A 25,252-nucleotide genomic window follows, 5' to 3' on the forward strand; every position below is an offset into this window, starting at 1 on the left:
ATTTGACAACCTCATCCAACTGACAGCAGTAGTCAACTGACAACTCAGAACCCCACACTGACCTTTTTCCATGCTAGAACACAGAACCAGGTCACATCATCACAGGTATCTTAACCCCTTCCATGCTGATGACGGCTGGGAGCCGTCATGGCACACAGTGCTTGTGTGCTGATGACAGCTCCCGGCCGTCATGACCACATCCGCGATCGGAATGTGCCGCACCTGAGCAGAATCGCGGCCGCACCCAAGGGGTTAATGTAGTTTATTTGGTGAGAAGTAAAATACAATACACAAACCCCACCAGGAGCATTCTCCTTGCTGCTCAGCCCTGCACCCCATGACATCATCCAGCACACTAACATTCCACACACACATCCACAGGCTGAGCACCAAGCTGGAGCAGATACAACACTTGCCTAACTAAAATGTAAACATTCATCTATTCAGTTAGAAATTCTTACACAAAATGTCCGTACTTTAAGAAAACCAGAGGAAATATGATTGGTAAGGGGAGGACCGGTTCACAGACAGAGACCATGAACTCCTCGCTTCTCATCTGCCGGGTTCTTGGGACGGACATTTTTAATTGGTTCAAGATGTTTCAACCAGATTTTGTGGGGCGCGTCTAATTTTCTTCACCACTTTTTTTCTATTCCATGACTTTCATTTATTTTTAATCATTAGAAAAAACTGTAAAAGCTATTATAGTATCAGACGCGAAACACGCAGATCTTCTTTACAAGCAGCTCTAAAATTGCATTGATTTAAGTCCCCGTTTTTGCAGGCTTCTGTTTTGCATACAGGCCATTTTAAATCCCAGAGCAAGCGCGCTAGATCCATATTATTTAATAGCATTCGAGGCTGTCAATAAGCATTCTTTGTAAAGCTCCCTCCTTCCCATTGTGGAGCCCGGCTGTTTCCTAGCAATGCTGGCATTCCGAGCTTCAATTCCAAGCATTGATTTCATTCTGTTGACCCTCTCTCTCCACACCACTGGTCTCAGGATTGAAACCCCTCCCTGGCGACCCCTGTGCCTGCCAAGGTTGCAGCTGAAACCCTCAGCTCTCAGGTGAGCACCTCCCAAGCCTCTGGTGCCAGTCAGGGAAGAGATAATGCAAGTGATGTCTGCCCCCCCTTCCTCATTGTATATAAACTTGTATGGCACAATTAAATGGAATTTGTTTAATCAAAGGAGGGAGGAAGAAGCAGAGATTCATTCGGCTTCCATTGGATATAGTCAAAAATCAAAGGGGAATGAATCAACCGTCCTGTTCTTGCCAGGGTCTAGGGTTCTTGTAAGGTGAAGACCCTCGTTCACATTAAGCATACAGTGCGGTATATCTTGAGTCTCTTCTCTGTTGTTTAACCCCTTTACCGCGGCCGAAAATCCGCCGCGGTGCGAAAGCTTTGAAGAGGGGGCAGGGCCGAGTCGGCCAACGGACGTGCGCAGCACTACGGAGGTAGTGCTCGCGCCGGCCGTTGGCCGACAGAAGCAGCGAACGGGTTAAGTGAGTAGTATCATCATTGGGTCTTTTATCAATTGAGTGCTCGGTTCTCCAAGTGATCTCCTTATGATGATATACCGCACCGTATGCTTAATGTGAACGAGGGTCTTCACCTTACAAGAACCCGAGACCCTGGTAATAACAGGATGTGGGATCCATTCCCCTTTGATTGTTGAAAATTTAAAGGGAAACCCTTAAAAGGCAGGAGTTAGATTGAATATGCGGCCTGGTCCAGGCTGACCGCACTACGACGGACCTTTCTTCTTCGAAGGTAAAATGAGGAGTCGAGCCCATAGCATAGCAGACACTCATGTCTACGCTAAATCCCTCCAGATCGGCAGACTTTTCCCATTCTCCAGCCTAGCCAAGCATCTGATGAAGGACGAGACCCCTGCGGTGCGAAGGGTGTCAAGGCCAAAACACAAAGGAAAAAGGCACAATAGCAAAAATATAAATACATTGTTGAGAGGCAAAGTTTGAATTTTAATTTAATTTATAAAGCTCCCGAATCACCCCGATAGGGGTATCTCCGCGCTATAGATTACTACAGCCAACCAAGAAAACAAACAAGTCAGAACAGTGAGGTTTTTAGCAGCCTTCTAAACTTGAGATAATCTGGGCAAAGGCGCAAATGAATGGGGAGTTGGTTCCAATAGTAAGGGGCTAGGTAGGAGAAAGTTGGTGTCATTTGGCATTTTATATGCAAATGAGCAGCAAAATCCGAGAAAGGCCAGAGTTAAACTGGCACTAAGTGGGTAAAGAGTGAAAGAAAAGGCAGTTTGAGGGAATGCACAAACAGAGGACACAGGCGGGAGACAAAAAGGAAAGAAAGAGGAGTAGGGGGTAGGAAGGACGGTGGGGTGTATTGGGGAGTATAAGGGGCAGTCCGTATACATGTGCACACAGTGGGAAGCCTACAGCATTCCCTGGGCCTTCAGTCTAGTGACGTATCATCCTTTCCCCAGAACCCACAGCCAACAGTACTTTATTCTAGTACATGTTTTCCACCATCTTGTATTTCTAACCCATGGCTTTAGCTTGAGTTGGTAAGTCATGGAACATTATATTTACCAATAGTTGAATAAAGCACTGTATTGTCAGACTGGCAAAAACAGAACCTAAAATATTCATTTATGTTAATAGACGTGCTCTCTGCGAATGTTTTTCGATGTTAAATTGCTGTTTTCGAGGCATTTTTCATCCAGAGTGCTTGCAATGGTCACAGATCAGTGGCTATCAGATTGCAGGAACTGTTTGTGTTTTGGTTGCCAACCTCGGCAAGAGTTCCGGGGCTTATTAATTAGTCAAAGAGGCTGTCATCAGCTTGATAAACAAACTGACTGGTAAGCAGGCAGTCAACCTCAGCAGCCAGCATTCGAGGGTTCTTCGCATGAAATTATGGAAATAATAAATAGACTCAACATAATTAGCGTGAATTATGTAGCTTGAAAGCACTGCTCAAAAAAGCCAAATCTGGTCTGCAGACTGCATGTGTGTCCTTTGTTACTGCAGTAACAGCAGAGCTTCGAAAAAGCAGAGAAGAAGAGAGAGAGAGAGAGAGAGAAGAAGAGGAGAGAGAGAAGAGAGAGAGAGAAGAGAAGAGAGAGAGAAGAGAGAGAGAGAAGAGAAGAGAGAGAAAAGAGAGAGAAGAGAAGAGAGAAGAGAGAGAAGAGAGAGAAGAGATGAGAAGAGAGAGAAGAGAGAGAAGAAGAGAGAGAAGAGAAGAGAAGAAGAGAGAGAAGAGAGAGAAGAAGAGAGAGAAGAGAGAGAAGAAGAGAGAAGAGAAGAGAAGAAGAGAGAAGAGAGAGAGAGAGAGAAGAGAGAGAGGAGAGAGAGGAGAGAAGAGAGAGAAGAGAGAGAGAAGAGAGAGAGAAGAGAGAGAGAAGAGAGAAGAGAGAGAAGAGAGAGAGAGAGAGAGAGAGAGAGAGAGAGAGAGAGAGAGAGAGAGAGAGAGAGAGAGAGAGAGAGAGAGAGAGAGAGAGAGAGAGAGAATGTACAGGGTAGCCAAAGAAAGAAAACGAGTTTGGTATTTTTTTTTAAACAATTTGCTAGTTCAAATGTCAAGTTCTCTTTCGCACAAACGTGAGGTTCGTATTAAAATACTTTACTTTTTTAAAAAATAAAACAGGTTGCTGGGATCATTAACAGTAAGCAGGCATGCAGGTAAAAGAAGGTTTTAATCTAGAGTTACTGAGCTGAGACTTAAAGCTGTGCGCAGTGCTGTCAGGGACGACTCTAACACAGTCGCACTTGTATGTAAGGAAAATGTTACTTATCCTGTTTGTAGCTTGTGGTGGTGTAGGTTCACATGCTTTGCATACTTCTGCTATCTAGTGTTTAGTCCGGACATTACCGGTTATTTTTTGTGGCAGACTTTTTGAGTAACAAGGGGTGGAGTGACTCCTGCCATCGTCCACAATATGTATGGGCTTAGGTTCCACCCGTAGATTGTTTTTTTCCGCCATCGGGTTCGGATGTGAAAAGAAATGGCTCTGATACTGCTGTGTTTCTGCATGCAAGCATCGGGCCCTGTATTGTCTAGTCGGCAGTGGCGTAACAAAACTTGAGGGGGGGGGCCCTGCAAAGTACATAGAGGTCCCCCCCCTTTGGACTCACTCAGGTGACCTCAGACCAGGGTACTGTGCTGAAGGGGCCCCCATGGAGCTCGGGCCCCACCCGCACTGCGGGGGCCTTTGTTATGCCACTGCTCGTCGGGTCCAGGAAAAACAATTATGCATCAAAACCATATTTCGGTGTCTTCAATCGAAGGACTACTACTTTCATTAGGATCTCACCCTGTAATATGGTTGAGCGTAAAGCGCACCAGGTGTTTAGATGTGGGGCATGCGTGAAAGTACCGTGAAGAATCATAAAGAAGAAAGATATGGTAAAATCTTCCAGATGTGCCAGTTGTTTCCACTTCTGGCCCTGCTGCTTAGATCCCTTTAACTTTCAAGCAGCTAGGAAATTGTTCTTATCCTGGGCGTGTAGGTTTATAGATATACAAGCATCATTACAAGTGAATCTTGTGTGAGGCGATAAAAACACGATTACTATCTCTTTAATACGTTTCTGCAAATTCGTCTAGTGGTGGAATAGAACTCCAATTATTCTAAGACTCTGGAACAGCAGTCATTTTTTTTCAAGATTAGAATCTAGATGTTGCGATACCGTTTCGATGCACAGAGAGAGCCCGCGAAACGCGAACGGAGCGTCTGGGTCACCAATGGTGTAGACAACATCTCTCTGTATTCAAACTCGAGTGGCGATGAGTGTACCCACAATGGGCCCTAAGCGCGTCCCCTTCCAGTGTGTTTGTGGATAAAGAAACCTCTATTAACACTACAATCAGGAAACAGGGTTCAGTTAATATAATCATCTTACAGAAGAGATGACTTTAAGATAACACCACCCCATTGCATAGTAAGCGGCCCATTTAATCCAACTTACAAAGATAGCCCATAGTTTACTAAAGCAGTCATATGCTAAGTTCATAGCGCTATGAATGTAGCACACGCTGCCTGCAATTCACCTGTATTGGGTATTTCTTGTGTCAAAGTCATCCCCAACACAAAAGGCACATGCTGCGACACGTCACAGACGATCCCTTAATCTTCCATAATCGAATGCGTTCTTATCACGCGGCTAGAGGTAGCTAGTCCATCAGGTAATCTTGCCTGCTGATGTTGTCGGCAACAGGTTACCTGCTTGGTTACAGCTCTGCCTGTCAGGGGAGAGGTTGCCTTTCATTCATTTGTGGTGTCCTCTGCAGCTGCTAAAGTAGGCCTGTTTGTGCTTGCAGTCTGAACATCTGTTATATAAATCTTCTAATGCAAAAAGAACAATTGATGGACAGAATGCAGAACAATGTCATACATTCACCCCAGTACAGAGATCTGGGCCTAAATCCATCACTTTTTTGCTCACCATGCCTTTCCAGTTTGGACCCAGCCATAAGCAAATCAGTCTTGACCCTGCACCCAATGGGAACAGCCCGAACTGTCAGGGCAGGTCCTCCATGGACTGGAAACAAGCTTCCTAGGACCAGTTTCAGGCTTTCAGCCCTCATCAGCCAGATAGCTTGACTCCAGTGGCATGGAGAGCATGGGACCCACGACTGGGCATACCCGTTGCACTTGGGGTGACAAATGCAAAAAGAACAATTGATGGACAGAATGCAGAACAATGTCAAACATTCACCCCAGTACAGACATCTGGGCCTAAATCCGTCGCTTTTTTGCTCACTAGGCCATTCCAGTTTGGACCCAGCCGTATGCCCAGACGTGGGTCCCTTGCTCTCTTTGCTACTGGATTCAAGATAACCTGGCTGATGAGGACTGTTAGTCTGAAACCGGTCCCAGGATGCTTGTTTCCGGTCCAGGGAAGACATGGCTTGGCAAGTCGGGATGGACTGCTCCCCTGAGGCACAGGGTCAAGACTGATTTACATATGGCTGTGTCTGAACTGGGGTGGCAAATTGAGCTAAAGAATGATGATGGATTTAACCCAGATCTGTGACTGGGGGTGAGTGTTTGAAAAGTTTCAGCGCTCCGTCCATCATCTCCTTGTGTTTGCTCCATACAAAGCTTCTAAGCAGGGACGTTAATGCCATTTAAAAACCTTTAATGATTCAAAAAATTATTTTTGAGCTCATGCTTTGGTCACCTCTCATTTGTTATTTCATGTTTCTTCGAACTGTCGAGTCTGGGCAGCGCATGCGCTGCTCTGCGAGGCATGCTGTATTGGAGTATGGACTTGAAATTCCGCCCACTCTCTGCCCATATTGGCTTATGTCATTGTCCTTTGTAAATGCTTGCTTCTGATTGGGTAATAGGCTTGTGAGTCCCTCCTTAGTACCGCCTTGTCTTCATTTGTAACCTCTCATGATGACTGGCCCTTTTCCATCTGTTACACGGTAGGTCTTATTTAGTCTGTAAGCACTATTTTCTTTAATGAGTTTCACCTAACACAGGCATGACATGGTTTCCTACAACATTCAGTGGCCATTAGCGCTTTCACTTTCCAAGCAGCCCGAGACAATGGCGGCCGCTTCTTTGAAATGCAATAGGTCTCGAATTTACCAGAGTTTGAGCTATTGGCACTGTAAATGACAATGCCTTTTATTTATGTGTTAATTATCAAAACAGATAAATATACGGCATTGTCATTTACAATGCCAATAGGTTAAACTCTCGCAATTGCAAGACCTATTGCATTGCAAATGCTTGTTTTGATTTCTCTGATCGATCTAGCATGTTGTAGCCTTCGTGGGAGACTTAAAGACCTCTGATGGCCACAGACCCCTTGTTGCATATAGCCAGGATTCGCCCCTTGGGGTGAGGCATGGCTCTGTTCTATTTTGCTGCTCCTTCTGTGCTTTTTCAAGATCAGAATCTATCAGTGGCTCGCATGGACATTGGACCTCCTCCTGGTGCTCGTCCTGAGGTCCACCCCCCCCCCCCCCCCCCTTCCTCCCTCAGAGATATCCCTTCCCTCACCCCTCCAGTAATAGGCTGCCGCTGGGGGTGATGTCCCCCGAAACACTGCTCTTTAATCGCAATGTCTCAGGTCTTCACACAAGGCGGCGGGCCGGCCTGGACTGCCACCACGTGACGTCACCTGGCAGAGGAGATTCCAAGAGGCCCAGCGTGATCCCCTTCAGCTGAGATGAGACGCTGGTCTGTCCGAGGTCTGTCCATCATTGCCTCAAGTGACAAACTTCCTTGAAATGTTAGGATTATTGGCAGCGATTGGTCTATGCTCTTCATTGCCATGGGACCTGGGAGCCAATCCCTTCTGAGACTCTTGCTTCCGACGTCACCTGTAGAAGAGTTGAGCTCGCTGTGCACAGTTAAAGGATGCCAAGCGCCAGAGGGCACAGGTGAACGGTCCATGCGCTGCCACCCATGCGAGCCCCACTGCAGGGTAAAGTGTGAGTGCGGGGCAGGGGCAGAGTCCAACAGACGCGTCCGATGGGAGAAACCATCAATTCTATCAAGAAGGTAAGAGAACTGCTGCAGACAGCCTGGTGAGCAGCCTCAAGGCGCTGGATAGTATCTGCTCTCTCCTTAGATGTCCGCCAGTGTGAAGAGGCCGGTAGTGGGAAAATATGCACCCTAACTGGGTCTCCACTCACCGTCACTCCCCACCACCGCAGCGAATGCGAACCTCGGAATTTTGAGCTGGTGAATATTTCCCCCAATACAGCTCCAACCTCATTGTGGAAGCTAAGGTGGGCTTGTCGTGCTGAGTTGAGTGTGCCGTGCTGAGATGGGCCTGCTGTGCAGAGGCGGGCTTGCCATGCAAAAGTAGGCCTGCTGTGCAAACGTGACCTGCCGTGCAAAGGTGGACCAGCCGTGCAAAGGTGGACCTGCCATGCAAAGGTGGGCCTGCCGCGCAAAGGTGGACCTGCCATGCAAAGTTGGGCCTGCCGCGCAAAGGTGGACCTGCCGCGCAAAGGTGGGCCTGCTGCGCAAAGGTGAGCCTGCCGTGCTGAGATGTCCCCGTCATGCATGCTAAAGTGGGCCTGCCGTGTTGAGGCGGGCATGCTATGCCGTGGTGGGCATGCCATGCTGAGACGGAACTGATGTCAGCAAGTGGGGCTTATGAAGGCACCATGACGTCACTTTCAACAAGGAAGGCGTCGACAATGAGCTGATCGACACCACCTCCAGGCGTGCAGAGGTTCTGCTTAAGATTTTCTGGATCCAGTATGACGCCTGGGGGTATTCTCGGGGGAAGAATCTGCGGTTAGGAGTCTCTATCAGATACAGCAGTCAGAGTCTTTTCCTTCGCTAGCCCAAGGTGCAGCTGGTGCAGTCCAACTTCGGTGCAGCCTCCCCTCCGCCGGGTTCTTCGAGCAGCAGGGCAGTCCTTCTTTGGTTGTCTTCTCTAGTCCAATGAGATCTGATTTCTGGGTGCCAGGGGTGCCATTTTCATACCCACAAAGTGCCCTTAGAAGAGGTCACAGTCACAAACCAATGGGCTACCAGGGTCTCTCCCGTTTGATGACAACTTTTTGTAAAGTTTGGCATCTAGCTATCCCAGGGTGCTCTATTCTGCCCACTCTCAAGATGGCAGAACCCCTTGCCCAGTCTCAAGAGCTTGGCAGCCACCCTAGGGGTCTGGCTACCACCGGGCTACACACTCAAGGGGAAACCGGTTTAGGAACTGTTTTATCCCTCTGTCAGCGTAGCCAGCCTTTCTGCCTACACAATAGGGCAGCCCTCCCACACGTGTGCCACTTGCCCTTCAAAGGCGGCTTCCCGTTTGAAGCTCTACTTTTGGGGCTAACACCCCATGTGGCTTCCTGCCAGGAGGGGGGTAACACCTCCACCCGTAGCAGGTTTCTACTGTTACCTTTCCTGGGACCATTCACACGTCTTCCCAGGAGGGAAGAAAGCGGTCTGGAGGCCAGCCTCAGCAGATGGCCACAGAAGACGTGGGCAACAGACTAGCAACTTTCTAAAACTTGCAAGTAGCAACAAGTTACATTAATTTGGACTCGGGCAGAAGTCAGGCCTACTGTAACTAGTTGTTTGATACCTTGCAGTATCAACTTTGGTAGTCCCATTCAGAAGTTAGCACAACTGAGTTGTCAGTGTGAAATTCTGTACTAGCCAATGGGGCTACCAATCTCCCCCGCAGTAAAAACTACAATTGAGGGTTTTTACTGCTAGAACATGGTAAACACATCTTCTGCTTTACTTATATGCTGCACCCTGCCTTAGGACTCGATAGATCTGCTGTTGATGTGACTTACATTAGAAAGGGATTATGGGATTTGCCATTGCTTAGAATGGGATGGTAGAGTTAGCAGTTTAAGACTGCCCGTCCAGTCTGCACTGGCAGACAGGGAGCCATGTTTAACCCACTCATGGGGACACAACAAGTGCTACAGTACCCGAAGAGACACTTGCAGGTCCTGAGCACCCTAGGTACCATATACTAGGGACTTACAAGTAAGTTAGTCTAACCCAATTGGGTATAAGCCATGTACCTATTTAAGGGTCAGAGCACATGAACTGAGCTCTGATTAGTAGGGCTCAGGGCATTTCAGGGTCATTATACCAGTGTCTTATTTGTCAAAATAGGGTCAATAAGTTGGGGTGAAATCTGAAAAAAGCCTGTTGCCTCACAGGCTCCAAGCACCTTTCTAAATGCTTCGGAAACAGCAAATACAAGTTTCATCAGACCTATTGAACCATATTCTATCTGCGTCCTTTCAATAGACAGAAAATATCTTAATTTTTCTCACACCAGACGCTAATTTTAAGTTATTTTATCTAGATAGTCTTACTTCACTTTCTCACAAAACTGATCAGGGAAATTTAAAAAGGACAGAGACAAATTGTAGTCATGGTCAAATCACCTGGTTCAACAATGTTTGAAACTGAATTGGTCCAAAAGAGAAAAAGAACATTTCGACTACTCTCTTTTTATAAGATGTGAAATTGTCGGCCTTTTTCGATTTATTTTTGAAAACCGAAAGGGTCTGTATTCTTACAGCTGCCTTGCTTTCCTTAACGTGATTTGTTTTTCATGATCTCTTTTAAGTTAGTTGTAGGCTCTGCCACCTACTATTATTCAAGTCTCTCTTTCCTTTCTTCAAATGTTGGTTCTCTATTCTGATACCTATGATGTAATACCAGTAATATGGTAACCAAGGGATATCGGCGATTAAAAGACAACCAGTGGACATACAATTGAAGAACACATCCAGATGCATATACTGAAATGACATCTACTATATGATGCTCTTGCATGTATGTATGAATACAACGTTATGAAATTTAAAACAGATTCAGTCTGTCACTTTCCCGTCCACTTTATTCCTTCCTTTCTCTGGAGGATATAGCGCTCTCTCATTCCTTAAGTCGCTAGCATACTGAAATTCATTTAGTGATTAATTTTCCATAGAACCCGGGAATATCTTTTTGATTTGTTCTCTACCCTCACATTATCTCGCTTTGAGAGTGCTATTCCCATTTCTTCTGCCCTTGCATAGTCTTTGGCCCTTTACCTGGGTCAGTCCTGAGGAGGGCAGTTTTGTGGAAAACATGCTGTTTGTTGCCCTCTTGTTTTTCTGATCCCATGTATGTGTAAAGCGCTCTGATATCTGCAAGGATCTTGTTCGCGCTATATAAAACTTTCAAAATAAATAAAGCTTGCTTTGGTCTTACACTAGCATCAGGTGCAGAGAACGAGGAAGGAAGAAAGGTTTGCTTAACCTCTGTATACTGGGAACTCTGTGAAATCTGCAACCTCTTGATGATCAAGCGATGGCTGCCAAGAAAACACTTTTCAAGTGAGACAGCTTGAAATGTCAGGGACACTATTACATTAATGGAGTTACTACTTGATGGTCAGATTATAAATTCATCAGCCTCTGCACTGACAATTCGACTGACATGCTTCTTATTGTTTTACACATTGAAGAAGGGGATGCACCTGAATAACAACATCAAATATGTATACATCTATTTCTGCCTTCCAACATGGCTCTCAAAGGATCACAGCGTACATGACCAATCCGTCTATATTATGGCGTCTATATCATCAGTATTATGGATATACAGGCACCTGAGACAGCGACTCACTTCTAACTACACACATGGCCACCTACACCAAGATACGCTTAATACAAACTTCCTCCTCTCAACATGGCCACTGAAATTGTCCACTCCTTGCCTGAACCTTACAAATATCAAACTGCTCTTTCCCACGATAGCTGTCCGATAAGCCTCTATCACCCGAGACCGTCGTAAATACCCGCACCCATACACATAAGGCTTTGACCCCCTTCTGAGAACTGAATAAGCGCAGAACGAGAGCCACAGTAGACAAGTTATGGAGCTCTGTGAGAAAGCTTGTCAAGATCACATCAAGACTTGCTCACTTTCAGACCTAATTGGGATGATTAGGGTAAGCATACTTTGGGACGGCTTATCACCCCGTACTATATCAACCCAATGCACTATTATCGCCCCGTACTATATCAACCTAATGCACTCTTACCGCCCGTACTATATCCACCTAATACACTCTTATCGCCCATACTACATCAACTCAATGCACTCTTACCGCCCGTACTATATCCACCTACTACCCTCTTATCGCCCCGTACTATATCCACCTAATACACTCATATCACCCGTACTATATCAACCCAATGCACTCTTATCGCCCTGTACTATATCCACCTACTACCGTCTTATCGCCCGTACTATATCCACCTACTACACTCTTATCGCCTATACTATATCCACCTAATACACTCTTATCTCCTGTACTATATCCACCTACTACCCTCTTATCGCCCGTACTATATCCACCTACAACCCTCTTATCGCCCGTACTATATCCACCTAATACACTCTTATCGCCCCGTACTATATCCACCTAATGCACTCATATCGCCCGTACTATATCCACCTAATACACTCTTATCGCCCCATACTATATCCACCTAATGCACTCATATCGCCCGTACTATATCCACCTAATACACTCTTATCGCCCCATACTATATCCACCTAATACACTCTTACCGCCCCATACTATATCCACCTAATACACTCTTATCGCCCCATACTATATCCAGCTAATGCACTCTTATCGCCCCATACTATATCCAGCTAATGCACTCTTATCGCCCCATACTATATCCACCTAATACACTCTTATCGCCCCGTACTATATCCACCTAATACACTCTTATCGCCCCATACTATATCCAGCTAATGCACTCTTATCGCCCGTACTATATCCACCTAATGCACTCTTATCGCCCCATACTATATCCACCTAATGCACGTTACTTCCGATGAATGCCCTGTGCTCCCCAGATTGACCTATCTTCTCACTTCTATTCATAGAGGACTGACACACCCAAGAGGTACCAACATACTACATGGCTGTTTGCTATAGTGAGCCCCATCTTTTCAGTACCAAACTTAACATACAGTGCACACTTCTCCCCAGAAATAGATCTCAAATACATGACCACCATAAACGTAGCAAGTTAGGATCATTTTAGACCAGTTCAGACATTTACTGCCTTAAGCTTTTTTTATACACATTGTACACCTTGTATTTCTTATGACCTTTCTTCCCACTAGAGTGCTCCCCTATTACCTCACATTTTCACAACACTAAGAGCGCGTGCTCACGCTTTCAGTCCTTTCGCCTTATCCACAATGAATTTGCTGGGATGTCCTGTGTGCTATAAACAATGCAAAAGTTACTTATTGAACAATTATCCTGATTGTTAAATTAACAGCCGTGTTCAGGGTGTGAACATCACCGGCTTGTCCTAAAAGACCTGAGGAGCAGACTTGGAGTGGACTGTGCTCGATTCTTGCAGAAGAAGTCTACTTATGAGCTCCTCTCACACAAACACCTTTTCTGATGGATCCAAAACACAACAAGGATTTGCTGTAGGAAGGAAGGTGCCAATGCCAGGTGTCAGCAGAACTTCTGCTTTTCTAGGAAGATTCCTCTGTTTGTTAGCGAGCGCCCCCACCCAGAGAAGATGCTGCTCAGAATGCCCAAGACGACAGCCTCCTCTTGAGCTCTGGCAGCTGACGGAACTACAAACGAGACTAGTAAGAGAGAAAGTGGACTGGTCTGCCTAAACTGGACTCTTACTTCAGAAGAGGCTAGTGGGGATAAGAGGCGCCATGATCCAGGAACATATCTTCCCTACAGTGGCACTGAGGGTGGTCACAGACTCTATCCGTCGCTTTTGGCTTGCACCCCTCCAAAATGTCACCCCTACTCGTACTGGATGTACATAACACCAACACACCTGTGTGGAATATATGACATGAGTTCGCCTGCAATACAACGCATGCCATTACAACGGGGTTGTTAAAATGACCGCGTTGTTACAGCGCAAGTTGTTACAATGACTTGCTGTAGGGGGGCGCGCTGGACTTAGGAATAGTATAATTTACTATTCCTACTCCAGCAGAGATGGTGTTGGATTGTAAATCCAACACCTTCTGCCCCCTACAGCAAGTCCTTGTAATGACTTGCGATGTAATCTTATGAGATGTCACAACGCGGTCGTTGTAACAATCACGTTGTAATGGCATGCGATGTATCGCATGCGAACTAAACGATGTCTCCCACCTGTGTGGCGCTCTCCACAACACTTGTAAATATGATATTTCCATTTCTAAAGATCTTGAAGCTTTAGTTTATTATATTTCTATGCATCACCACCCAACCTGCACATGGCCTTGTGCACCGATCTGCTGCTTTGTACAGCACTTCACTGACTAAAGTGCTTCAATGGTCAATAAATACACATACAGATTCAGATACACATTTACGGAAGCTCCAGAGAGGGTGTTGTTAGAGGAGACATGAGAAAAAAACCCTTACAACAGAATGAAGATCATTGGAATAGCACATGCGCAGCTGTAAAGCTGTTCTGAGGCTCCAGTGTGTATAGTTCACCCAAATAAAAGAAACAAGAGGCAGTGAGATCATATTTAACACCTGTGATGCAGATGTTGTGACATAGCCGGTGCTGAACAGCTCTACAGTGTGTGTATCTGCATTGGCACTTGACACTCCTGGATATTAATATTTATGGGTATGGTCAGAGGAGACTGTGGATATTTGGGAAGGAATGGCATCTGCGTGCTGGGGCCGCTGGTCTTAGGATATCACAACAAGGTACAGAGCAAGTGAGATGGACCTAAATCTCACAAGGAAGGCAGAAAACTAGACTTTAGGAAAGTGGTTCATCTTTTTAGAGTTATATATAGCAGGGTTCTTGTTTGAGGGGAAGCCATCCTCTACGGAAGAGGATGCCTCACACACATAACAGTGTCATGCTTCATCAACGGCATCCTCGCCCCACCCTGGTAGGATGGTACCACCAGGGCGGACTCTACCTCCTCGAAGACTTGGCGGAAGGAGGGAGTTCTTGAATAAAACGACTGGACAAAGAGGATCCAGAGACTCTAGAAATACCCTAGAGTGCCTCGGTTATCACCTTTATTGATGAGGACTCTAAGGAGATCTAAGAACACTATATCATGGGTCTTAACATCTTTACTGAGGCGGAAACAAGAAAGGAATACGCTACTTACTAGTATGCATCTGTTCTTGGCATGTAGGGCTGCTGACATTCATATCTGTGCATAGATCGCCGCCTAGTGTTGGGTCCGGATGATTGCACTTTGTTGTCCTGGAAGAGTCTTCGAAGTATCACGAGATAGGTGACTCCTCCCCTGGACTACAGTGCGCATGGGCATCTTCTCCATCCTCAGATTGTTTTTCGCCATTGTGGCAGAGATGGAGATAGTAAAGTAAGAGATGGCCATGCAAAAGATAATGCTGCAGCTGCGACAGGCACCAGGGAGGAGGGCGGGCGATATGAATGTCAGCAGCCCTACATGCCAAGAACAGATGCATACTGGTAAGTAGCATATTCCGTTCAAGGCATGTGGGCTGCTGAATTCATATCTGTGCATAGACTGTATAGCAGTATCTCCTCTAGCGGTGGTTACCTGTGCCAGCTGCAGCAGTTTGAAAAAGAGTTTTTAGGACAGCTTGGCCTACAGCAGCTTGCTGCATTGCTTGCACGTCTACACAGTAGTGTTTTGCAAAAGTGTGTATGGTAGTCAATGTGGCTGCCCTATATATGTTTTCAAGAGGAATATTCCCTAGGAAAGCCTTGGATGCCCCCGTTTTTCTTGTAGAGTGTGCTCTTGGAGGGACGGTTAAAGTGCGTCTGGCTTTTTGATAGCATATTTGAATGCATTTAACTATCCATCTAGCTATTCCTGACTTTGATATTGGATTCCCTTTATGTTGTGGTGAAAAAGCACCAAATAATTGCTTTGTCTTTCTAAATGATTTCGTTCTGTCCACATAGTAAAGCAGAGCTCTCTTTACATCTAGTGTGTGTAGGGCTCTTTCGGCTACTGACTGTGAATTTTGAAAGAACACTGGCAGTTCTATCGATTGATTAATGTGGAAATTTGATACGACTTTTGGCATAAACTTAGGGTTTGTTCTAAGAACTACCCTGTTAGCATGTACTTGCATGAAAGGTTCTTGAATTGTTGGTGCTTGTAATTCGCTAACTCGCCTGAGTGAGGTAATGGCAATTAAGAAAGCTACCTTCCACGTTAAGAATTGCAGTTCGCATGAGTGTAGAGGTTCGAAAGGAGGTCCCATAAGTCTGGTAAGTACTATATTTAGATTCCAGACTGGGGAAGGAGGGTGTCTTGGAGGGATCACCCTTTTAAGACCCTCCTTAAAAGCTTTGATTGCTGGTACTCTAAACAGTGAAAGGCGTTGCCTGTTTTGAAGGTATGCTGCTATAGCAGCGAGGTGTAGTCTTATTGAAGAGTATGCTAGGTTGCATCTTTGATGAATGCAGCAGGTAACATATAATGTTTTGTATGGAAGCATCCAATGGGTTGATTTGGTTATTGTTGCAGTAAATAACAAATCTTTTCCATTTAGCTGCATAGCAAGCTCTAGTAGTTCGCTGTCTTGCCTCCTTGATAATGTTCATGCAATCAGGAGGCACGTTGAGGTATCCGAACTCTAAGACTTCAGGAGCCAGATCGCTAGGTTCATCTGATTGGGATCTGGGTGCCTGATTTCTCCATGGTTCTGAGTCAGAAGATGGGGTGCGAGGCACAGCCTTTGATGAGGAACTACTGAAAGCTCCAGGATCGTTGTGTACCATGGTTGTCTCGCCCATGTGGGAGCAACCAGGATTAGCGTGAGTGACTGTTGCCGCAGTTTGCGTGCCACCAGCGGAATCAGCGGTGCTGGGGGAAAAGCGTACGCAAATCTGCCTGACCAGTTCATCCATATCATATTGCCCTGTGACAATGGATGTGGGAACCTGGCGGCAAAGTACTGGCATTTCGAGTTTTCTTTTGTGGCAAACAGGTCCATTTCTGGGTGACCCCACTCTTTGAAGAATGGCTGGAGAACTTGGGGATGAATCTCCCATTCGTGTAGTTGTTGGCTGTGCCTGCTGAGCAGGTCCGCTATCTGATTGTCTTTCCCTGGAAGGTGTTCTGCTAGGAGAAAGATGTATTTTGGAATTGTCCACTTCCATATGCTCTGTGCCAAGTGGGACAGCTGTGGAGAATGTGTTCCTCCCTGTTTCTGGTTATAGTACATTGCGGTCATGTTGTCCGTCCGGATCAACATAGTCTTGCTGTACAAGTATTTCTGGAATGCTTTCAGGGCTAGGAATATCGCTAACAACTCTAGTTGGTTGATATGCAGTTTCTTTTGTTTGGTTGTCCAGAGCCCTTGTACTGTGTAGTGAAGGAGGTGGGCTCCGCAGCCTGTCAGTGATGCGTCCGCTGTTCGTACTAGTTGTGGAACCGGATCTTGGAACAGTCGCCCCTTGGAAAGGTTTTGTGGTTTCCACCACTGCAGAGAGTTGTGAGCCCGACTGTCTACCAACACTAGGTCTTTTAGTTGTCCTTGAGCCTGGTTCCACTGCCGTGCTAGGCATTCCTGCAATGGACGCATTTGAAGTCTGGCATGGGGGACAATGAATATGCAGGAGTCCATCATGCCTATTAGCTGCATAAAGACTCGAGCTGGCAGAGAGTGTTGTGGCTGAAATTTGCGAATGAGCATCTGCATGCTGGCTGTCCTCGCTGAGTTTGGGTATGCCTTTGCCACTGAGGTATCTATAGTGGCTCCCAGATATTGTTGTATGTGGGACGGTTGCAGATGCGATTTTGGGTAGTTTATCGAGAAGCCTAGGCTGTGTAGCAACTGTAGTGTTTGGGACATGTTTTTTGCACATTGTTGGTACGATTCTGCTTGTATTAGCCAATCGTCCAGATACCGGAACACATGAATGTGTTGCCTCCTGAGATGAGCAGCTACTGTCGCTAAGCATTTTGTAAACACTCTTGGAGCCGTGGTTACCCCGAAGGTCAAGACCTTGAATTGGTAGTGTTGACCTTCTATTGTGAACCTGAGATATTTTCTGTGAGCTGGATGGATGGGTATGTGAAAATACGCGTCCTTGAGGTCCAATGTTGCTAGGACGTCTCCTTGCTGTAGTAATGGGAGCACTTGCTGTAGTGTGATCATATGGAAGTGCTCCGACAGTATGTATTGATTCAGGGGTCTGAGGTCCAATATTGGTCCGAGGGAACCGTCCTTCTTGGGAATAAGGAAGTATAGGGAATATACTCCAGTCCCTTGATGTTGGAAAGGGACTGGCTCTATGGTTCCCTTTTCCAGCATGCAGTTCACCTCTTGTTGTAGCAGGGTGATGTGTTCTTTGGACATAGGACGGTGTCTAGGTGGTATGCTTGGGGGTGGGGGGGGGGGGGGTAGAAGTGAGTTCCAGGCAATAACCATACTGGATAATTTGTCTCACCCGCCTGTCCGTGGTATTTGCGTTCCAGACAGGTTGTTGGAGCCTGCCTCCGACCGGTGTTTGGTGGTCTGGAGGTAGCATGATGAAGTTACTGTTTTGTGGCAGTGGAGGCTCTGGTGTTATTGCCTCCATGTCCTCTTCCCTTATTATTGTTTCCCCTATAACCTCCTCTGTTGGAGTTTTTGGTAAAGGAACTTTGTGTGTGGCCTTTGTGTGATGATGATGTTTGGGAAGTATTGCCTCGTGTAGCTGCCCTGTATGAGGAGTGTCGAAAGGAACTTCTGTGTTGCTGAAACTGCAATGCTCCCATTGAATTTGCGGTTTCTGTGTCCTTCTTCATTTTATCTAAAATGGTGTCGACAGCAGGGCCAAAGAGGAAGTCTTGGTTGACTGGCTGATTAAGGATGGTGGACTGCACCTCGTTCTTAAAGCCCGAAATACGCAGCCATGCATGTCGTCTTAGTAAAACACTAGTGTTAATAGACCTGGCTGCGGTGTCTGCTGCATCAAGTGCACATTTGATGGAGGCGTTTGTGATGAACTTTCCCTCCTGTATGAGGTCATCAGCTTGGGCTTTAAAAGGCTCAGGTAGGTGTTGCATTAAGCTTTCGAGCTGGTCATAGTGCGCCCTGTCGTAACGAGCTAGCAGAGCTTGTGTATTGGCAATCCTCCATGAATTGGAGGCCTGTGCTGCTACCCTTTAACCTGAGGCTTCTAGTATCTTTGATTCCTTATCGGGGGAGGGGCTTCCCTCGTTGTCTGTGAGTTAGCCCTTTTGCGTGCATTAGCCACCACTAGTGAGTCTAATGGTAACTGCCCTCTGATGTAGGTAGGGTCTGTAGGGGCTGCTTTATATTTTTTCTCAATCCTGGAATTGATTACCCGTGCCCTGGCTGTATCTTTAAAAATGTCAGGTGCGTGTTTTAACACTCCCTTTAGCATAGGAAGTGTTCTGACACTTTTTACTGAAGTAGGGAAGGTATCAAATAAGTAGTCTTCCTCTACAGGGTCATTATGCATATCTACATTGTGGTACTGTGCTGCTCTGTCTATTAATTGGTTGAAGACAATGGTGTCATCAGTGGGTGAAGGCTTAGTTGGATAAGAGGAGACGTCAGGGATGGGATGGGTGTTATAAGGGTCAGTTGGCTCCTCCCATGGTTCATTCTGTGGCTCAGGATCCTCTGGATAATCATAATCAGGCTCAGGATCCTCCCCTGGGTTTCCCTCATTGTCCCCATAACGAGAAGGAGAGTAAGGTGCAAAAGGAGTAGTAGGCATAGTGGGATAGAAAGGAATGAAGGGTCTAGAGGGAGAAGTCCCAAAGTCTTTCTTCTTTAGTGGAATAGGGGAATGAGAGACGGTGTCCAGTGGCCTCTTCTTCCTGTGCAGGATTGTCACTTTACCAGTCTCTGGATTAATATATATTTTTGCCTGGTCGTCTGCTGGATCAGGATGGAAGAGTTCTTCCTCCACTGTTTTTGGTTGTGACTTTTTTGGATCGACAACACCTTCTGCTTCGACGACTTTTGGTGCCTTAGTGCTTTTCTTCGGCTCAGGCCCTTTTTTCGGTCGGCGAGTGTTTTTGGGTCGACCGGGTCTTTTGGTTCGACACGTTTCTTGTGCTCAACAGGCTTTTTTGGCTGACTGTCCTTTGCCGAGTCGATGGTCTTTTTAGGATCGACTGGTGTTTTTGGAGCACTGGTCTTCGGGTCGATAGCCTTCTCCGGCCGGATTATAGGCTTCGATACGGCACCCTTCCCATCGGCGACCTTCTTTGGTTCGGCGACTTTTGGCACTGCCGGCTTTTTCAGGTCGACGTTCTTCTTTGTGTTGGCGCCTGTAGCATGGAGACGGGGCCCGTGACCCCGGTTGGAGGGAGCGAACTTATAACGTGTGACCCCCCCCTCTTATCTCCCCAGGCAGAGAACGAACCTACATGGCACAGAGTAGAGGAAACATACAGCAACGACGAGGATGAATGGGAACATGGTCCCTTTAACTGGACAAGTACGCTGAAGGAGAAGGAGGAGCCTAGACCGGACATAAAAGACTCCCTACCCGTGGACCAGGTGTGTCTATACACCGGAGGAGCGGTCAGAGTGGATGAGAGAGGCGGTGAGGCGTGGAGCATTGGAGACTTGAGAGACGAGAGAGAAGAGAAGGCGAGGCATCGTGAGGACATCGGAGGGCCGGGAGAAGAGGAGCCACGGACGGCTGCAGCGCCGGGTCCTGGACGTGTTACATCAGCGGGAGGAGCTACTGAGGCGGGAGCTAAGACCAGATCCGAGGTATCCGCTACAGGGGTGCCAAGAACGAGGGAGCCGGCCCCGGACGGAACAAGACATCGGTGGTTCCTAAGGAGACAGTCCGGAGCAGCAGAGCCAGGAGGCCAAAGACCCCACGCTTCGCCCAGCCACTCCCCCGGAGGGGCGTGGCTCACAGAGGTGCGTAACAAGGTTGCGGGGTGGGTGTGGAATAGACACCGTGGGAGCCCCGGTCCCGTAGAATAAGGCCCTGTGCACTTCCCTCACAGTCACGTTGGGGAAATAGGTGCACCGTGTGATTCCTCACCCCCTACCCTGTTCTGTCTTAAAGTACAACCCTGTCCTGATACTTTCCTCTGTCTTGCTTCTCTCCTTCGGTGGAGGCTGGGACGACGGAGACCGGCAGAAGCGGACGAAGAGGGATCAATCTGAGGCGGGAAGAAGGAGTAATCGGGAAGAGCCGACGAGAAAGGAGCAGATCTCCGCGGCGCCCTACTACCCGCCCTACTTGTACAGACCGCTTATATCGCTCAATAAAACCTAGTTTGAAACCTACCAGGACTCGCCTCCTCCCTATCCCGGTCCAGCCGATTACAGCGCCCTTCGGCTTGGCGTCTTTCTTGGGCTCGACGGTCTGTTTGGGGTCGGCGCCCTTCGGCTCGACGGCCTTTTTCGGGTTGAAGGTTTTCTTCAGGTCGACGCCTTTAGGCTGCACGGCCTTCTTCGGCTCGACAGTTTTATTTGGGTCAGCGCCTTTAGGTTGTACGGTCTTCTTCGGGTCGACGGCCTTCGGCTCGACGACCTTTTTAGGCTCTGGAACCTTCTTTGGGATTGCGGTACTTGGCCCTGGGGTCTCTGAAGGTTTCGGTTTCGGAGCCGAGCCGGATGACGGGGCTGGCGAATGTTTCTTTGGGTCTTGGCTAAGGCCTTTTGGTGATGCCTCAACCGGAGCCTTCGGTAATGTGCTAATCGGTGTCGGGGGCAGTGTACTCACGATTTGCCCCAGAGGGATCTCGTCATCGGAGTCCGAGTAGTCCTCGACGGTGACTATCTCTAGGTCCGAATCTGGAGCTTCTGGAAGTTCTTGGTCATCATCGAAGAGGTTGTCCGGTTCCGGTGCTTGTTGCTGCATCTCTTGCCTAGCGGCCCGTCGATTCCGTATGGTTTTCTTTGACCGAAACTGGGCGCAGGCTGGGCAGGTTTCTTCCTTATGGTCTGGAGAAAGGCACTTGTTGCATACTTGCCGCTTGTCAGTATGCGGGAACTTGGAGTGGCATTGTGGGCATCTTTCAAACGGGCTCCTTTCCATCGACAGCAGGCCCACGTGGCGTCGAAAAGGCCCAACGGCCCGCGTCGACGACCGATTCAAGATGGAAAGCTTTATTGATTCAAGAGGTACCGAGCGAGAACAATACCGTCGAAGGCCTTTTGGCCTTTATAAAAGTTTTGTTTCGATTCCGAAATTGGAGTGTAGGAAAAACATCCGAACCCAATGGCGGAAAAAAACAATCTGAGGATGGAGAAGATGCCCATGCGCACTGTAGTCCAGGTGAGGAGTCACCTATCTTGTGATACTTCGAAGACAACAAAGTGCAATCATCTGGACCCAACACTAGGCGGCAATCTATGCACAGATATGAATTCAGCTGCCCACATGCCTCGAACACAAAGTTCTCAAACCCCACAAGATGCACATCTGCTGCAGTGACAGTGGAAGTCATGAAGACCTCACCTGATCACCTGCCCTCCATGAAGCAGCCGGCATCTTCCAGCTGGCAGACCGAGGACAGCTATGAACAGGCAGATCAATGGAAGAATACTAGCTTTCACAGCTTTAATCTCCAACCACTGACTCTACAGCTCTGAGTTTGCAGCCATTAATAAGATCTCCTGGGCCAAGAACCAATGGCCTAACAGACATGCTCAGGAAACAGGTCTGGGCTGGAAAAAGAGGATCATAGTTCAGGCCGTGGGGTTCAAGGTTTATCACCTGGATTGTCATTATCATATGCAGAACCAGCCAACCGAGCCTCCAAGAGCAACAAGAAGCATCCTCTACGCCAACTGTGACACCTCCTCATGTAGAACCCTGCTTCTCCTTTGGACAGAACGCCTGGCTGTGGTCAGACTCTCCGGCTACTTAATCTGAGACTTCTGTTTGATGGGCACCCTGGTCCTCATAATTCAGGGGTTTATGTAGCTCCAACACCACCAAGATAGGTTCTCACGTCAGCATCCTGAGAAGAAGGCATCGTTGTTTAGGAATAACAACTCTGCTGGGTGTGCTGTGAGGTGACCTGTGCCCCCGGCAGCAGATACAACAGAGGCATGATGGGGAGTGTTTGGTGCATCTGTGCTTTGCATGGCAAACATTGGGACAGACTAGAAAGAAGAGCTCAAGCTCCTCCCCTCCACCTTCCCACCTCTTCCACCAGGGCCAGGGCTTCACTCTAACTCACCTTGTTGCTGCTGGGCGCCGGGCTCTCCTTCATCAGCTCCCGGTAGCTGAAGGAGGAGATGCTGCTGCTGTCGCCGGTCTGAGTGCGGCTCGGAGAGCTGATGTCTGCCAGGACCAGGTCTTCAATGCCTGGAAGACAAGAAAGGTGCAAGATCAGAAGCTGCTCAAGGACCAGCAGGAAGAGGTCAGGTTCAGATAACTGTACATAGTTTAGGCAGGACTGTGAATACGAGGCTATGGGACTGCACGCCTGCACCACTGCGCATGCCCACACATGGACTGGTTAACGCCAAGGTGTAAAGAAACCCCAAGTCCGTCACAAAATGAATAAAGACCTAGGTAACTCAGATTACGGGCAGCCTGAGATCATCAATGACATGCTGAGATCCTGAAAGTACATTAATTAACAACAAAACACAGACAAGGGCTGGGCTATTATTCTAATGATACTCCCTGCAGCCACCCAGTTCATGAGCTGCCAGTCGTGAACACTCCTCCAGCTTTAATTGTGCTTCCAGCGGGCTGGAGTGCAGCAGGTAAAGGCAATGTGAAACCCCGAGGCAAAAGCTGTGCAAATCTAGTCACCTTGACAGGGAGCCAGGCCATGGCAAGGCAAACCTGTGGAGGGCAGCTCTTCTACTTACTAGGCAGAGAGAGCTCGAGCCTTTCAAAGTGCAAGCCTAAGCCCACACCATGGTGAACAGTGAGCAGTGGAGCACGAGTTCCTTTTCCACTCTTCACAGTGCTGTGGAAGGTTGTAGGGAGGAGGTCATGGCAAGGTGGTGATTTAAAGGGTACAGCTCAGAAAAGGGGACACAGGCCCATCAGACTGAAGCCACATGTTCCATCCAACCAGTCTCACACACATGTATCTACTCGTACATCAATTCATGCACTCACACATCCACCCAACCAGTCTCACACCGATGCATCTACACATACATCAGTCGATGCACTCATACATGCACACATCCACCCACCCTTACACTGAGGCACCTACTCACACACCAGTCCATGCTCTCACACAAACACACATCCACTCACCCCTCACACGATGCATTAATCGTACATCAGTCCATGCTATCACACACACATCCACCTACTCTCACACCGATGCATCTACTCGTAACATCAGTCCATGCACTCACACAAACACACATCCATCCATTCTCACACCCATGCATTTATTTGTACATCAGTTCATGGACTCACACATCCACCCCCTCACACTGATGCATCTACTCATACACGAGTCCATGCACTCACACAAGCACACATCCACCCATACTCACACTGATGCATCTACTCACACCAGTCCATGTTCTCAAACAAGCACACATCCACTCACCCTCTAACCAACACATTCATCGTACTTCAGTCCATGCACTCACACATGCACACATCCACTCACTCTCACAATGATGCATTCATCGTACATCAGTCCATGCACTCACACAAGCACATATCCACCCACTTGCACACCAATGCCTCTGCTCGTACTTCAGTGCAAGCACTTACACATGAACACCTCCACCTCATACCGATGCATCTACTCATACACCAGTCCATGCGCTCACACAAGCACACGTCTACCCACCCTCCTAATGATGCATTTACTCATACACCTGCCACGCACTCACACCAACAGATCCACTCCTTCACAGGTCCATGTGCTCACCCAGGCAAACAGCCACCCACCCTCACACTGACGCATCTACTCGCATACCAGCCCATGCACTCAGACACTCATACATCCATCAACACCAATGCATCTACTTGTACACCTGCCCATGCACTTGCACAACACTCACACCAATGCATCTACTTGTACACCTGCCCATGCACTTGCAAACCTACCTACTCTCTCTTTAATGCATCTACACATACACCAGCTCACCGACTCACGCACATATGCACCCATCCTCACACCGATGCATCTACACCTACACCAGTCCATACACTTGCACAACACTCACACCGATGCATCTACTTATACACCAGTCCAGGCACTCACATATACATCCACTCACCCCAACATTGATGCATATACAGGTATCCAAGACCATGCGCTCATACTCCCTCCCCACCCACACCAATCCATGCCCTCACACACACATACACTCACTCTCCCAACGATGCATGTACTCATGCACCAGCCCTTGCACTCACAGAAGCACACATCCATCCACTCTTGCACTGATGAATCTACTTGTACACCAGACCATGAACTCATACATCCACGCACTCATACCAATGCATTTACTTGTACAATAGTCCATGCATGAACCCACTTGTAGACCAGTTAATGCACTTACAAATGCGCACACCCATTCACACACTACCATGTTGCTCTATCCACTAACACAACGAAGTATCCATGAACTCACTCTGACAGACTCCTCCCCATGCACTCTTATGCCAATCCATCCATTCAAACACTGAAACATCCATACACTCACACTGCACCATCCATTAACACAGAACACCTTACAAACACACCTGCCGACTCTTACACGATTAATACACTGACAAATCGACTCAACAAACTCTCAGGTTCAGGCAGAAATGGAGGTCCCAGGAAGGAAAGCTTTGCAATGTTGCTCATTCCTGTTTGTTTCGAAGGTTGTTT

The 25,252-nt window shown here is 47.5% G+C and overlaps 1 protein-coding gene across 4 annotated transcripts in view; it reads right to left on the bottom strand.

The window, feature by feature from the left end:
• Nucleotides 1–25,252, bottom strand: part of GRIPAP1 (GRIP1 associated protein 1) — a 395,004-nt gene that overhangs the window by 132,796 nt on the left and 236,956 nt on the right. For all 4 annotated transcript variants that reach the window (XR_015300640.1, XM_086940304.1, XM_086940303.1 and 1 more), the window contains one exon: nucleotides 22,625–22,752. Coding sequence is in view for 3 of the 4 variants with exons in the window: in XM_086940304.1 (XP_086796430.1) it covers nucleotides 22,625–22,752 (128 nt within the window). In the remaining variant the exon portion in view is untranslated. The remainder of the gene's footprint in view (nucleotides 1–22,624; nucleotides 22,753–25,252) is intronic.

This window comes from Lissotriton vulgaris, chromosome 10, assembly GCF_964263255.1.
Source record: "Lissotriton vulgaris chromosome 10, aLisVul1.2, whole genome shotgun sequence".
Taxonomy (NCBI): domain Eukaryota; kingdom Metazoa; phylum Chordata; class Amphibia; order Caudata; family Salamandridae; genus Lissotriton; species Lissotriton vulgaris.